The sequence below is a fragment of the Taudactylus pleione genome, unplaced genomic scaffold (genome assembly GCF_031769625.1).
Source record: "Taudactylus pleione unplaced genomic scaffold, aTauple2 ptg000201l, whole genome shotgun sequence".
NCBI lineage: Eukaryota > Metazoa > Chordata > Amphibia > Anura > Myobatrachidae > Taudactylus > Taudactylus pleione.
The window spans coordinates 19,362,501-19,378,604 of record NW_028284603.1 but is presented as its reverse complement, the minus strand read 5'-3'; the positions used below and the strand labels follow the sequence as shown (position 1 = coordinate 19,378,604).

Below are 16,104 nucleotides of genomic sequence, written 5' to 3'. Positions count from 1 at the left end.
ATCGGTTAGATTACCGGAGCCGGAATCCCGACACCTGTCAGAATCTCAGTAATAAGCGGGGTTGGGTTCGGGATTAAGCACTAGGGGGAGGATTAGGGTTAGGCCCTAGGGCAGTGGTTCCCAAACTGTGTGCTGTGGCACCCTGGGGTGCCTTGGGTTGGTGGTCCAGTACCAAATCAAATTAATTTTATTCAGTGTGATAGGCAAAACCAGTGCTAATGACTGCCAATCAAAGAATATGTGGACAGAAAGAAGCACAGCCCTGTCAACCACCACATAACTTAAACTAAGGGTGACGTAGAAGCACAATTTACTTCAATTTAACTTCTTACTGAATTTCTCAATAAGAAACTTTTGGCTCAGGGGTGCCATGGAAAAAATGCTGATACTCTGGGGCGCCGTGATTCAAAAAACAAGAGATATGGTAAGAACTTACCTTTGTTATCTCTGTTTCTACGAAGTCCATAGGGTCCACAGGGTGACCTTGGGGTATAGCTGGATCCTGGATCCTCGGGCACCACGGAGTTAAAGCTTTTAGCTGCTCCCAGGATGCACTTGGGTCCAACCTCCCCTATACCCCGCCCCCGAGCCACAGGCACCTCAGTTGGTAAGCAGCCCAGGCCGGAGGAGGAGACTAAACAGAGAGAAGGAAGACTGGAACACACAAGAACCATACTCACAGAAATGGGAGACGGAAGACCGGTGACCAGTCACAGAGCCCATATAAAGCCAGGTGCGTCAGGGCGGGTGCCCTGTGGACCCTATGGACTTCGTAGAAACAGAGATAACAAAGGTAAGTTCTTACCATATCTCTTGTTTTCTACTTCAGGGTCCATAGGGGTCCACAGGGTGACCTTGGGGATGTCCCAAAGCAGTCCAACTAAGGGCGGGGACGCTCCTGTGCTGATAGGAGAACCCGGCGCCCCAAAGGATGCATCCTGAGAGGCAAAGGTGTCAAACGCATAGAACCTCAAAAAGGTCTGAATGGAAGACCAGGTGGCCGCCTTACAGAGCTGAACAGCAGAGGCGCCACGGCTAGCAGCCCAAGAAGGGCCCACGGACCGAGTGGAATGAGCCTTAACAGAGGCTGGAACAGGTAAACCCTCCTGCATATAAGCCTCAATAATAACAGAACGAAGCCAACGGGCTAGAGTCTGTTTGTTGGCAGGCCAACCCCTCTTGTGAAAACCAAAGAGGATAAACAAAGAATCCGACTTCCTCACAGAACTAGTCCGGTCCACATAAACCTGGAGTGCCCGGACAACGTCTAAGGAAGTCTCCCCAGCCGAAAGATCAGGTGACTGAAAGGCTGGTACAACAATTTCCTGATTAATGTGGAACCTGGAAACCACCTTAGGCAGGAAATCAGGACGAGTGCGAAGCACCGCTTTGTCCTGATGAAAAATCAGAAAAGGGGGATGACAAGAAAGCGCCCCCAAATCTGAAACCCTCCTGGCAGAAGCAATTGCCAAGAGGAAAACAGTTTTAAAAGTTAGCCACTTGAGCTCCACTGACTCCAAGGGCTCAAAAGGAGGACCCTGTAAGGCCCGAAGAACCACCGCCAAATCCCACGGGGCCACAGGTGGCACAAAGGGAGGCTGGATTCTCAAAACACCCTGGAAAAAGGTGTGTACGTCCGACATAGCAGCGATCCTGCGCTGGAACCACACCGACAGAGCAGACACGTGTACCTTCAGTGAAGAAAGACGTAATCCTAAGTCCAAACCCGACTGAAGGAAAGCCAGAATACGCAAAACCCGGAACACCTGGGGATCATAGTTTCTGGCCTCGCACCACTGAAAGTAAGTGTGCCACACTCTGTGATAGATCCTCGCGGAAGCAGGCTTGCGCGCCCTCAGCATGGTGGTAATAACGGAGCTAGAAAAGCCCCGAGACCTCAGGACGGCTGTCTCAAGAGCCACGCCGTCAAAGATAGTCAACCCAGATCCAGGTGAAGACAGGGCCCCTGAGACAACAGGTCCCGCCGTTGAGGTAGGAGGTACGGAGCGTCGATGGACAGGCTCCGCAGATCGGAGTACCACGGCCTTCTGGGCCACGCTGGGGCCACCAGGATCAGTGTGCCTCCGTCCTGTTTGAACTTGCGCAGGACCCGAGGCAGCAGAGATATCGGAGGGAACAAGTAAGCCAGTTGAAACAGCCATTTCACCGACAGCGCGTCTATCAGACTTGCGCCTGCGTCCCTTGTCCTTGACCCGTACACAGGCAGCTTGTGATTGTGACGGGACGCCATCAGGTCCAGCTCTGGCAGCCCCCACTTGTCCACGAGTAGTTGGAATACCTCTGGATGAAGCGACCATTCCCCAAGATGCACATCGTAACGGCTGAGGAAGTCTGCCTCCCAATTGAGGACTCCTGGGATGAAAACTGCCGAGAGAGCTGGAAGATAGCGCTCCGCCCAAGCCAGGACGCGGGACACCTCCGACATCGCAGCTCGACTGCGAGTCCCTCCCTGGTGATTGATGTACGCCACCGTGGTGGCGTTGTCTGACTGCACCTGAACGGCCCTTCCGTGAAGAGCGGTGCCGGACGACTGCAGGGCTCTGTATACTGCCCGCAGTTCCAGGATGTTGATGGGAAGAATCGCTTCCTCCGCCGACCAACGACCCTGAAGTGACAAGGAGCCTGTCACCGCCCCCCAACCCCGGAGACTGGCATCTGTCGTGAGCAGAACCCATTCCGGGATCCAAAAGGGGCGCCCCTCCAGGAGATGAGCTGTCTGCAGCCACCAGGCTAGGGACAGACGCTCAGACAACTGTGAATCCGCAGCTGTAAGGAGGAGACCTTCTCTGGAGTCAGAAAAATCCGTTGCTGACGAGAGTCCAGCAGGGCCCCCAAATGAACCATCCGTTGTGATGGGATGAGGGAGGATTTCTTCCAGTTGATCAACCAGCCGTGCGCCTGTAGACAAGCGACCGTCAGGTGGAGATGCTGGATCAGTACCTCCGGGGAGCTTGCCAGCAAGAGGAGGTCGTCTAGATACGGTAGCAACCGTATCCCCTGGCTCCGAAGGTGAGCCGCCATGACCGCCATCACCTTGGTAAATACCCTTGGTGCCGTGGAGAGACCAAAGGGTAGAGCCCTGAATTGGTAGTGGTTGTGGAGAATAGCAAACCGCAGAAACCATTGGTGCGATGTTGCTATAGGCACATGGAGGTAGGTGTCCTGGATATCCAGGGAGACCATATAATCCCCCGGTTCCATCGCCAGTATAATGGAACGTAAAGTTTCCATCCTGAATTTGGGAACCCTGAGAAACCTGTTCAGGGACTTCAAATTGAGGATGGGGCGATGAGAGCCATTGGGTTTCTGCACCAGAAACAGCGTAGAGTAATACCCCATCCCACGTTGAGACTGTAGTACGGGTATAATGACCCCCGCCGTTAGCAAGGCCTCTATGGCTTCCTGAACCTGCAAGGCCTTGGTTTTGTCCTGAGAAGGACTTGTGCAAAAAAACTGGCAAGGCGGCCTGTGCCGAAAAGACAGGGCGTACCCCTGGGAGACCACTTCTCGCACCCAGGCATCCGTGGTGGTATTGTGCCAGCACTGGGCGAATTGAAGAAGTCGGCCTCCCACTCTGGGGTCCCCCAGAGGGAGGCCTGTCCCATCACGCAGAAGGCTTATCTTCTGGCTTGGAAGAAGGGCGCCTAGCACTCCAGGCTTGCTTCTTTGGCTTTGAGGCGGTCTTGGGTGCGGACTGCCTCGGGAAGGACTGACCCTTTGCCTTGCCCTGAACCCGAAAGGAACGAAACGCCGAGCTCCGGACCTTAGCAGGTGTAGTAGCTGAAGGGAGGAAGGCTGACTTGGATTTTGCCAGGGTATCTACTATTTTGTCCAGGTCCGGACCAAATAGTAATTCCCCATTAAAAGGTAAGGCCTCCAAGCCTTTCTTTGAATCCGCGTCTGCTCTCCAAGACCGCAACCACAAGGATCTACGAGCAGACACTGCTGCCGCCGAAACCCTAGAGGTCAACAGGCTACCATCCAAAGATGCTTCTCCAATGTAGGAGGCGGCATCTCTCATCTGTCCTAACAACGCCCTCTGGACGTCCGGAGATTCATCCGTAAACGTGTCCTCCAAGGCGTTGGCCCACCCCTCAATGACCTTGGCCACCCAGGAGATGGCCATGGACGGCCGGGCTACAGCCCCTGAGAGAGAATAAATAGACTTTAGACAAGTCTCCACCTTCCTGTCCGTAGGATCCTTCAGCGAGGATATAGACGGCAATGGCAAAGTAGCACTACTGATGAGGCGTGTTACATGGGAATCGACTGCAGGCGGAGTTACCCATTTCTTACAATGCGCTTCCGGGAATGGATAATTGGACGCCAAGCGTTTCTGTGGCAGGAAACGCTTACTGGGCGTCTGCCAGGCCACCGCCATGTGATCAGTCAACTGATCAGACAAGGGGAACGCTGTAGAAGTAACCTTAGCTTTTTTTAAACTAGGATACCTTGACTTGGGAGCGGGTGCCTCATCCTCAATCAGAAGAATGACCCGCACCGCCTTAACCAGAGCCCGCACATTGATGGAAGACTTAGTGTCTACCTCCTGGACTGAGGCATCTGAGGCTGAGTCATCCTGCACCTCACCATCATCCGAGGACCCCTCAGAATCCGAAAGATGCGCAGCCTGTGCCATGACTGAGCGTTTAGACGCCCTGGAGGGCACGTCACTGCGCAACATCGACTGAAAAGCCGAAGATGCTGCCGCCAAATCTTGGACAGTGTGGGAAAGCGCATCCACCCAGGGTGGAGGAGCTGTCACAGGAGCCTGAAACGGCACCACAGCCGGCTATGCCACAGGGGTGGACTGAATATACATTGGCAACCCCGCATAGGGACCAACAGGCTGAGACCCCGGGGGAGTCTGCAATAATTGTGGGACACCCGGGGAATGGGGGATGGCAGGCTGGGGCAACGCCCTAGTAGGGGCGGCAGTCGGGACCGACAGACGGTCCGCGATGGACACCAGCACCTGGGAAAACATCGCCCATGGTGGCTCCTGCGACATGGGAGGTTTAGACGTACCAGGGACCGCCTGGCACCGTCCGCACAGGCCGTCCTGTGACAAATCCTCCCTATCCACTCCTGCAGAACAGCGCCTGCAGGAGAACAATGCCGGAGCCCCGGAGTGCTCAATCTCCTCCTCAGACATGACTTAGGAAGAAAACGTGCGCACTCACCAGTGTGCTGAACAACAGCCCACAATATGGCACCGTGTAGCACACAACTGTATGTGACGGACCTCACAAATACGTGATTTATATAGGTGAGGTCAGTAGAAACACCCTTCCCCCGCACACCTGTAGGGCTTGTAGGAGAAGGAAAGGGATAGGTACAGGCTGACAGTAAGTAGAAAAAAGACACAGACAGGCAGCACTAGCAAAAGTCACATACCATGCAGGAAGATATACTCACTGCACCTTTCCACTACAATCAACCTCCCAGATTCAGTGTCTGGGAGGGCTATAGCGCTGTGTACACTGTCCTTGTCGGGGGAGAGGTACACAGGGGGACCGGTCCGCGTGCTCCCTGAAGATCTGCGCTGCCAGTAAGAAAATGGCCGCTGGAGACCTCAGAGGAGGAGTGGCCCGAGTAGCTGCAGCTCAGCGACGCCAGACTCCGAGCTGAAAGGCGCGCTGAGCTGAGGGGAGGAGCCGCTAGACAGGGAAGGCTTCCTCCCCTGGCTAGCATATTTAACCCCCAAGGTTGCGGCATCCCGCTTGCCGCTTAATTTACCCTGGTGGTCTAGTGGTCTGACGGGGTATGCCTCCGATAGAGGGGGGGCCCGCCGCCACCGCTAGCGCCCCCGGTCTGTCCCCTAGACCAGGGGCATGGGACTGCATATAAAAGGCATTACCCGTGCACCGCCGCTAATCAGCGGTGCGCGGCTTACCTTAAGCTACCAGGCGTCTTCCGGCAGCAGTCCCGGGGGAAACCAGAGTCCGGCTAGTACAGACTCTGGCTTCCCCCGCCGCGATCCCCAGTTCAGTGCTGGCGTCGCGGCGCCAGCAGGGAGAAGGAGCGGCAGCGTGGGCGTCTGTACAGACAGCCCAGCGCTGCCGCTCTGGAGAACAAAACTATAGTAGAAATAAATTTAACCTAGTTAAATAAAAAGCTTTAGGGGGCTGCTCCTGCAGCCCCCCCCCCCGCAGGGTGACCTGACTCCGGCCGGGCACCATCTTAAACTGAGGTGCCTGTGGCTCGGGGGCGGGGTATAGGGAAGGTTGGACCCAAGTGCATCCTGGGAGCAGCTAAAAGCTTTAACTCCGTGGTGCCCGAGGATCCAGGATCCAGCTATACCCCAAGGTCACCCTGTGGACCCCTATGGACCCTGAAGTAGAAAAGCTTGGTAACCACTGCCCTAGAGGAAGTCACCAGGCGGGAGGTTAGGGTCAAGCACCGGGGAGGGAGGGTTAGGGTATCCTAACCGTGTCAAGATGCCGGCATCGGAATTTTGACCGCCGGGATCGCGAGCACCAACCATCCCGTACCCATCCCTTCTCAGGTTATGTGCCATCTGCTTTCAACGGCTCCCGAGACCCCTAAATATTCTGTGTAGATAACAGTCTGACATATTTATCTAATCTATAGTATTCTGACATATCACCTTCAAAGAAAATTATTCAAATTGAAAATATTTGGTGAATGATCCTTGGCCAAATGCACCCATGTAAAGGAGACCATATTAGAGTTCAGAAGACCATTTTTTTTCTAAGATTTCATGGCAATTACATGCACGGTGTCCCATGCAGAATGCAAATGTGAGGAGGGTGTTCTTAATACACTCCAAGATTTGGGATAATTACTCTCTAATGGCCCCCATACATGGTGCGATATGCACAATTGCAATGCGACTTACGATCCGATGGCCGACATATTGGGCGGTCCCCACACACTGAGCAATTGGGTGGCCGACCAACCGATATGCCGGCACCCCCCTGCCCCACCCACATAGCGCTGCATGGGATCGTACATCGCATACCCAGATCAAGTGAACATGCAGTAAGATCTGGAGGTGCGATGTACGACCCCACGGGAGAACACACTGACCGATATCATCCCCACACACGGTACGATATAGCAGCGATATCGTACCAATCCGTGGGATCAGCTGCTATATCGCACCGTGTATGGGGCCTTAAGGCTTATTTTTCTGCTGATCACACAACTCCTATTACAGACACAGCAACCAGAACAAAGGAATAAAATGAACATTCCGCTTTCACCTACATGTACAGTCATAGGGATTAATGATCCCTATTCGTACGTTTGAACAGGGATTTACATTTGTTGGAATTACTTAATCACTATAAAAAAAACACTTTAACCATGAGCCTCTATTGTTTGCATTGAAGAGTTCACAATAATAGACAGTCTCTCTATCCAAGCTGTGTAACAGCCACAGACTGATGGACTATGTCTATGAAAGGATAAAAAACATAGACCAGGGTGGATAAAATAATGTAACACCCAGGAGCCCGAGAGTAAAATCCTGGAGCCAACAATAACTCTTATGGAGCCAGGAAAAATATGCCTCCACTGACACTAAAAAAAAAAAGACCCTAAAAAAAGAGTTAGGCAAAAACTGTAGTCTGTCAGGCACATTGGCTGATTGGCTTCAGGGACTTGCCCAGCCCGAGTATTGGAATGAATATGCCATGTATTAGGAAAACACACAAAGACGACTTACAGCCCAGACCGGAGAGGTAAATCCAAGGATCGCAGCTTGTGTCCCCTCGCCGACATAAGGAATAACATTTTCACCCAGGTTGGTATCTCGAAAAACAGCTCGCAAAATATTTAAAGCGTGAACCTAAAGAAGGGGGAAAAAAATATAATAAATTTTCGCACAGAAAAACAAGTAGAACACATTTTCAGAGACAGACATAGAAAGAACATCAGATAATGCAGATACATTGGGTTACATTATAAACTCTATAGAAACATCTGGAAAAAACATCATCAGTGAATCTACTGAAAAACAGAGACTCATATACATATTAAAAAAATATATAGAAATGTATATTCAAATAAAAAACAATAACATCAAGACAATAAGGAATGTAAAAAGCGGGAAGAGAGAAAATGGGGGAGGGGAAAAAGGAAAAAAAAGAAAAAAAAAGTAAAGAGAGAGGTCGCTCTGAGCCTGATAATATATACTAGTAACATCCAGAAACGATATAAAGAGTAATGGGTTGAAAGCAGTTCTGTAATAGAGACACGATGATCAACATCTGCGGGTTACACTCTCCCGCAATTTAGGTCTGACCCAGAGAATCTAAGGAGGGGGGGGAAGAGAAAAGGATGGTATTGAAGGCTGCAGAGTCTTTGAAGTCCATCAATCGGAACCAGGTATCTCTGAAGGATGCATACTGTAGCCCCCCATCTGCGGAGGTCAATATACTGTATCATCATTTCTAAATATAAATCTATTTAATTAAATCAATCCAATACTCTTGGAGGAGAGAAGGAGCCCCACCATACCGGAATAACTGATTTAACAGCGTTATTCAAATAGCGCAACAGGGGTTTCTTTTATTTCAAGATGGTTTTGGAGGATAAATGAAACAAACAAAACACAGGGTCCGTAGGGACCGACTTCCCTAGAATTTTAGCAGAAAGGTTAAGCACCTCTTTTCAAAAGGGTTGGAGTTTAGGGCATTGCCACCAGATGTGAGGCGGGTTATCCCAGGGACAAACGCAGGATTTTTATAGAGGGTATACACACACATACTGATATATATATATATATATATATATATATCATCCAAAATGTATACATTTACATACATACACACACATATACTGTGTGTATGTATGTATATATATATATATATATATATATATACACACACACACACAGTATATATATATATATATATATATATATACACACATACATACATACACATAAATGGTATATATATATATATATATATATATATATATATATAGATAGATATATATATATATAGATATAGATATATATATATATATATATATATACATATACACACACAGCGGGTAACACAAGTATTGAACACACCAACATTTTCCTTAGTAAATATATTTGTAATGGGGCTATTGTAATGAAAATTTCACCAAGTGTCAGCGACAACCCATGCAATCCACACACCACACATGTAAATAGATCAAACCATAGATGTCCATAAATTAAGTTCTGTGTAATAATGTGAAATGACACAGGGAAATAGTATTGAACCCATAAAGAAAGGGAGGTGCAAAAAGGCATGGAAAGCCAAGACACCAGCTGAAATCTATCAGTAATTAGAAAGCACTCCTGCCCCTTATCAGTGCAAACTAATATAAGCTGGTTCAGTCCCAACTGATGGCCTATAAAAAGATGTCTCGTTACCAACGTGTCACACAAGAAACATCTCATGATGGGTAAAAGCAAAGAGCTTTCCCAAGACCTTTGCAACCTTATTGTTGCAAAACATACTGATGGCATTGACTACAGAAGGATTTCTAAACTTCTGAATGTTCCAGTGAGCACTGTTGGGGCCATAATCCGGAAGTGGAAAGAACATAATTTCACCATAAACTGGCCACGACAAGGTGTTCCTCACAAGATTTCTGGAGTTGTCCAAGAGCCAAGAACCACTTATGGAGAGCTACAGAAAGACCTGGAATTAGCAGGTACAATTGTTTAAAAGAAAACAATTCCATTTTAAATTGTGTGAAACAATTTCATACAATTTTAAAACGAAACTATTTCCCAATTTTAGTTTACCTTTTCCAATACATTTACTATTGATTACCGGCTTTTCCAATACATTTACAATTGATTACCGGCTTTTCCAATACATTTACAATGGATATCCGGCTTTTCCAATACATTTACTATGGATATCCAGCTTTTCCAATACATTTACTATGGATATCCGGCTTTTCCAATACATGTAATATGATTTCCGGCTTTTACAATACATGTAATATTATTTCTGGCTTTTCCAATACATTTACTATGATTTCCGGCTTTTCCAATACATTTACTATGGATATACTCCTTTTTCAATACATGTAATATGATTTCCGGCTTTTCCAATACATTTACTATGATTTCTGGCTTTTCCAATACATTTACTATGGATTTACGGCTTTTCCAATACATTTACTATAATTTCCGAAATTTTCCAATACATTTACTATGGATATACTGCTTTTCCAATACATGTAATATGATTTCCGGCTTTTCCAATACATGTAATATGATTTCCGGATTTTCTCGTACAGTTACTAAGGATTTCCGGCTTTTTCAATACACTTTACACGATTTTCGTCTTTTTCAATGCATTTACTAGGTTTCCGGCTTTAACCCTCTTCCCACAAGATGCCAACACGGCTATTGATGAATACAGTTCATCACCTATCATCACAAAAAAAGCTCTTGATCCGTTCTTCCTCCAGTACATGACTTTGGTTACAAAATAGAAAAATATATTCACTCCTCTTTCTTCACTCTTGCAAAATGCTGATCAGCCTTTAATAGGTACACATGACAGTGTAACACAACCCCTTTACTCCACCTGCTCTGTCTCTGAACTGTCCCAGTAGTGACTTCATTTCACTGATCGCTGGGGCTATTGTCCATCGGGGCTCTCTCCTTTTTAGTAACATGATACTTATGGGAACTTAGTCCTTTTCCTTTAGTGTGGGGTGCTTTCAATCTTTTTCCAATCGTTAACGGCACATCTGCCCTAGCAGGGATGGATGCCTTAATTACGCTGAGCTTCAAGTTCAGAACATGGGGCACACTACCATAAGCATCGCCAGCTACTGGAACCTTTACATAGGGATGTAGTCCCGACTTTCTAATCCCGTAGTGGTACTAATGACAGGCGTCGAAAACTCCATGCCTGTCATTAGCCATACGCCAGAAGACAGACGCCCGGCATACCAAATGAAGGTAAGCCGGGCGCAGACACCCGAGGGGGGGGGGGGGAGAGGGTTAGGATTTAGGGCTCCCAGGGGGGATTAGGCTTAGGAACCCCCCCGGGAGGGTTAGGTTTAGGCTAGGGGAAGGAGGGTTAGGGTTAGGCACCCCCGGGGTGAGGTTAGGGTTAGGCAACCACCCGGGAGACTTAGGTTTAGGCAGCAGGGAAAGGGGGGTTAGGCACTTGGGGGGGAGGTTAGGGTTAGGCACCCCTAAGGGAGGGTTAGGGGGTAGAATTAGGTTAGCTATACTTACCTTTTGACGATGGGGATTTTGACCCTTGCCGGGCAGCCGCTGTCGGGATTTGAACCGCCGGCCATGCCACTACACCCTTCAGCATACTATCGCCGGCTGTTTACATTACCATTGGAGCATGTCTATGGTCCAGGTCCTCTGCATGTCTCCTGTGCAGTGGAGGGGACTGTGCATAAGGCTCCAGCAGCGGGAACTGTATGGGAGGCTCCATGCACACATGCCGCTGCTGAGCAGAATGGAGCCTCCAGACAGTCCCCACCTCCGCCAGAAAGAAGACATGCAGAATACCTGGACTGTAGACATGCTCTGATGGTAATGAAAACAGCCGGCTGCACCTATGGTAGTGTACCCAATATTCCTCTGCATATGTCCTCTCCAACAGTGGCTGTGCGGGCGGCTCCGACGGCGGGAACTGTCTGGGAGGCTCCATTCACACATGCTGCTGCTGAACCAGACATTCCCCGTCACCGCCTAAAACACAGTCCCCACTGTCACCGAGAGTAGACATGTAGAGGATCCGGACTGCAGGCATGCCCTGATGGTAATGCAAACAGGTACTGTGCGGGAGGCTATGGTGTTTGTGGGGACTTCTGGGAGGTGGCGGCAGTGGGGACCGTCCGGGAGGCTCCATTCACACATACCGCTGCTGAGCTGAATGGAGCCTCCTGTACAGTCCCTGCAACCACCTCCCACAAAGTCCCTGCACCACTGGAGATATACATAGGACCAGTGGCGGCTCCAGGCGTGGGGCAGCAGCGAAGTCCAAAATTTAAATACCGGAGCCACACCAACTGCCAGTGAGTCCCAGCCATCTACGTTTGGCAGCATTTGAAATGGCAGTTGGTGTGGCTCCCCTATTTGAATTTTGGACTGCGCTGCAGCCCCACCTCTGGAGCCGGCACTGCATAGGACCAGGACCACAGATAAGCTCCAATGGTAATGCAAACAGCTGGTAGCACCGATGGTAGTACGCCAATGGTAGTATGCAGAGGAACCGGAAGCCAGCAGTGTGTTCTGAACTTGAACACTAGGCTGACTTTAGGGCCCCTTATAGTACCCGCTATGGCGCCCACCCCTGTAACGCCGGGGGAGTGCTAGTCTTCCAGTTCCTTCTGGCACCCATGTCTCTCTCCAACTGTAAACTACTGGCCCAACTGCCTCCAGCAGTCCAACTGGGATGCAATCGGGAAACCGGCTGTCTTAATCCCGACAGCCGGCTCCCCGACTGCTTTATCCCGCCCAGGGTTAAATGACAGACGTCTAAAATCTAGACGCCTGTCATTTTCCCAACGCCGGGAGACAGGCGCCCAGCATCCCGATCAAAGGGATGCCGGGCGCCGCGAGTGGACAGCCACGGGGGGGAGGGTTATGTTCAGGGCACCCGGGGGGGACTTAGGGTTAGGCAACCCCCCGGGAGGGTTAGGGTTAGGCTACGGGGAGGGAGGGTTAGGGTTAAGACCCCCGGGAGGGACTTAGGTAGGCAGCAGGGAAGGGGGGGTTAGGGTTAGGCACTTACAGGGGGGGGGGGATTAGGTTTAGGCACTTGGGGGGGAGGTTAGGGTTAGGCACCCCTAAGGAGGGTTAGGGGGTTAGGTTAGTTTTTACTTACCTACGGATGATCGGGATTTCCAGCGCTGTCAGGCTTCCGCTGCCGGGATCTCTGCTTCTGTCGGCCTGCCGCGGACGGGATTCGAACTGCCGGCCAGAGGGACAGCGGTATTTCATACCGATTCCGTCCAACTGCCTGTGTCATATTTCAAAGCCACTGTGCATGACGCCTAACTGGTTTCATCACCTACATATTGTCATCATATTTTAACTGTTTTCCCCGGTGTCCTATGAATCCTTCTGATACACCCAGATCGGTGTTGGGACAGGCGCAGGCATTTGTACACTGCAGTAAGATTGGGAATTGGGGGTATAGGGATTTTTTCTTTTTTTTTATGTTTGTTAATGTTATTAGTAGCTTAACGTCAGATAACTTGTATTTTAATCTTACTGGTTTAACTTCAAGTCTTGGCAATCATTGGAAAATGTAGATTTTATTACTACAGGTATGTACAATAACTAATGCGTAATCAATTAGAAAACCTTGCAGAAAACCAACTGTTTTCGGTTAAAAACACATTTGCACATGTTTTTCTACTTACATCAATGCTTGGATCTAAGCCACATATCTTGTTAATAAATAATAGCTCACTTCAAAGTTATCATCTATTATTACCTTATTATAAAAACGTTATCATTACCTAATACACTACTTTTACCTGCAAGCATAAAATATTCATTAATTTAATTAACATAAATCAATCTCACATCCCAAATGTGCTGTCAAATAGTTATAAATTCAAACCAAAGTGCCTCAGGTGGTTCTGGGAAATGTCCCAGACTCTCTTGTAACTAAACATGTGATATGGATATTCATCTGGTCTTGAACATAAGACTCAATAGGGGATTGTGCAATTTAAAAAAAAAAAAAAAGCAGAAAGCTGTAAAAGATGTAGACATAACCGATCAAAAACGCTTAAAGCATAAATACGCACAAGTAAATACATCAGAAGACTGCAGAAACTCAGTGATAAAAGTCTGAAATATGTTTCAGCTTTTGCTGCGGTTTGCAGAAAAAGTGAGATCTTGCTTCAAGATGCTCGTATAGATTAACATGCTAATGGCACCGTACTTTCCACTGGGCAGATTAACCCACGAGGAGTGCAAGTCAACATTAGTAACTCAATGCTCTACTTAAATCGACATTCGTAAAAAAATATAATAGCGTGAATTGTGCAATAATGGAGCCAGAATGATCGCACTGGCAGTTACGGTCTGAGATGCTAACTTTCTATGCATCAGGGGCTAATAGTTATCAGACAGATCAGTAAAATATCATGAAGGGTTACTAAAGGAACATTAGAGAAACACATTTAAAAATAAAACAAACTTATTGAGTTGCCAAACGATAATTAAAAGGTTGGACAGAGAAAAGGAGGGGGAGACAGAACAGCAGCATAGTCCAGGAAAAAAATACAATGTATAATAAATACACAATACTGAAAATATTCAGATACATTCAAATATATGAAGACCAACTGGCCATTCCTGACCAAGCACAGAATAAGCTTAAGAGGTTTACAGCCAATGGGTAGGCAGGGAGGTGATGAACAGAGGGGTTCTGCGTGACCCAATGGTCCAGGACTTTGCTGGACAAAAGTTTAGAAGGGGGGGGGTAGAGAACGGTACTCTATGTCTATGATATCCCAAGGGCCAGGGTGACCTAGCGGTCATGAATTTGTCTGGAAAGCTCAAGATTATGCATGAGGTATGCTCCATACATAGCAAATTTTACTGAAGACACATGGATGAGGTTTGGATGAATATGCACTATTAATCGGTTGAGTTAACCTTTTTGCCATATTACAACTATTCAGTGTAGCCTGAATTTTAAGTGGCGCTAGACTGGAAATAAACACAATAATTTTCAGGGGCAAATGCAGGATTTCTATAGGGGAATTATCAAATGCATGTTCAGGACAGACTGTGCTGGAAGACAGGCTCAAAGGATACAGTGCCTCCGAAAAGTATTCACAACGCTTCACTTTTTCCACATTTAGTTATGTTACAGCCTTATTGGAAAATGGAAGCAATTCATTTTTGTCCTCAAAATTCTACACACAATACCCCATAATGACAACGTTTAAAAAGTTGTTTTGAGGCTTTTGCAAATTTAATAAAAAAAACCCCCAAAACACTAAGACATCACATGTACATAAGAATTCACGGCCTTTCTCATGAAGCTCAAAATTGAGCTCAGGTGCATCCTGTTTCCACTGATCATCCTTGAGATGTTCCTACAGCATGTCAGAATCACAAACCAAGCATGAAGTCCAAGGAATTGTCTGTAGACCTCCGAGACAGGATTGTTTCGAAGCACAAATCTGGGGAAGGGTACACAGAAATATCTGCTGCTGAAAAACATCCCCACAGCATGATGCTGCCACCACCATGTTTCACTGTGGGGATGGTGTTCTTGGGGTGATGGGATGTGTTGGGTTTGCGCCAGACATACTGTAGCGTTTTCCTTGGTGGCCGAAAAGTTCAATTTTAGTCTCATCTGACCAGAGCACCTTCCTCCATACATCTGGGGAGTCGCCCACATGCCTTTTGGCAAACTCAAATCACGTCTTCTTATTTTTATCACTAAGTAATGGCTTTTTTCTGGCCACTCTACCATAAAGCCCGGCTCTATGGAGTGTACGGCTTATTGTGGTCACATGCACAGATACACCAGTCTCTGCTGTGGAACTCTGCAGCTCCTTCAGGGTTACCTTTGGTCTCTGTGCTGCCTCTCTGATTAATGCCCTACTTGCCCGGTCTGTGAGTTTTGGTGGGCGGCCCTCTCTTGGCAGGTTTGTTGTGGTACCATGTTCTTTCCATTTGATGGTGCTCCAGGGGATCATCAAAAATTTGGATATTTTTTTATAGCCCAACCCAGAATTGTACTTCTCAACAACTTTGTCTCTGACTTGTTTGGAGAGCTCCTTGGTCTTCATGGTGTGATGCCTCTTGCTTAGTGGTTTTGCAGCCTCTGGGGCCTTTCAGAAAAGGTGTGTTTATACTTACAGATCATGTGACACTTAAATTTCACACAGGTGGACTTCATTTCAATAATTATTTGACTTCTGAAGGTAATTGGTTGCACCACAACTTTTGAGGGGCATCATAGCAAAGGGGGTGATTACATATGCACATGCCAATTTTCAGATTTTATTTATAAAGATTCTTTTTTATATATATTTTTCTCATTTCACTTCACCAAATTAGACTATTTTGTGCAGATCCATCACATAAAATTCAGATTAAAAATAATAAAT

General features: G+C 47.7%; 1 protein-coding gene across 1 annotated transcript in view; it reads right to left on the bottom strand.

Annotated features, from left to right (window-relative positions):
- THADA (THADA armadillo repeat containing) overlaps positions 1-16,104 on the bottom strand; it is a 732,316-nt gene that overhangs the window by 529,058 nt on the left and 187,154 nt on the right. The window contains 1 exon segment of the mRNA XM_088477279.1: positions 7,715-7,837. Coding sequence (XP_088333405.1) covers positions 7,715-7,837 — 123 coding nt within the window.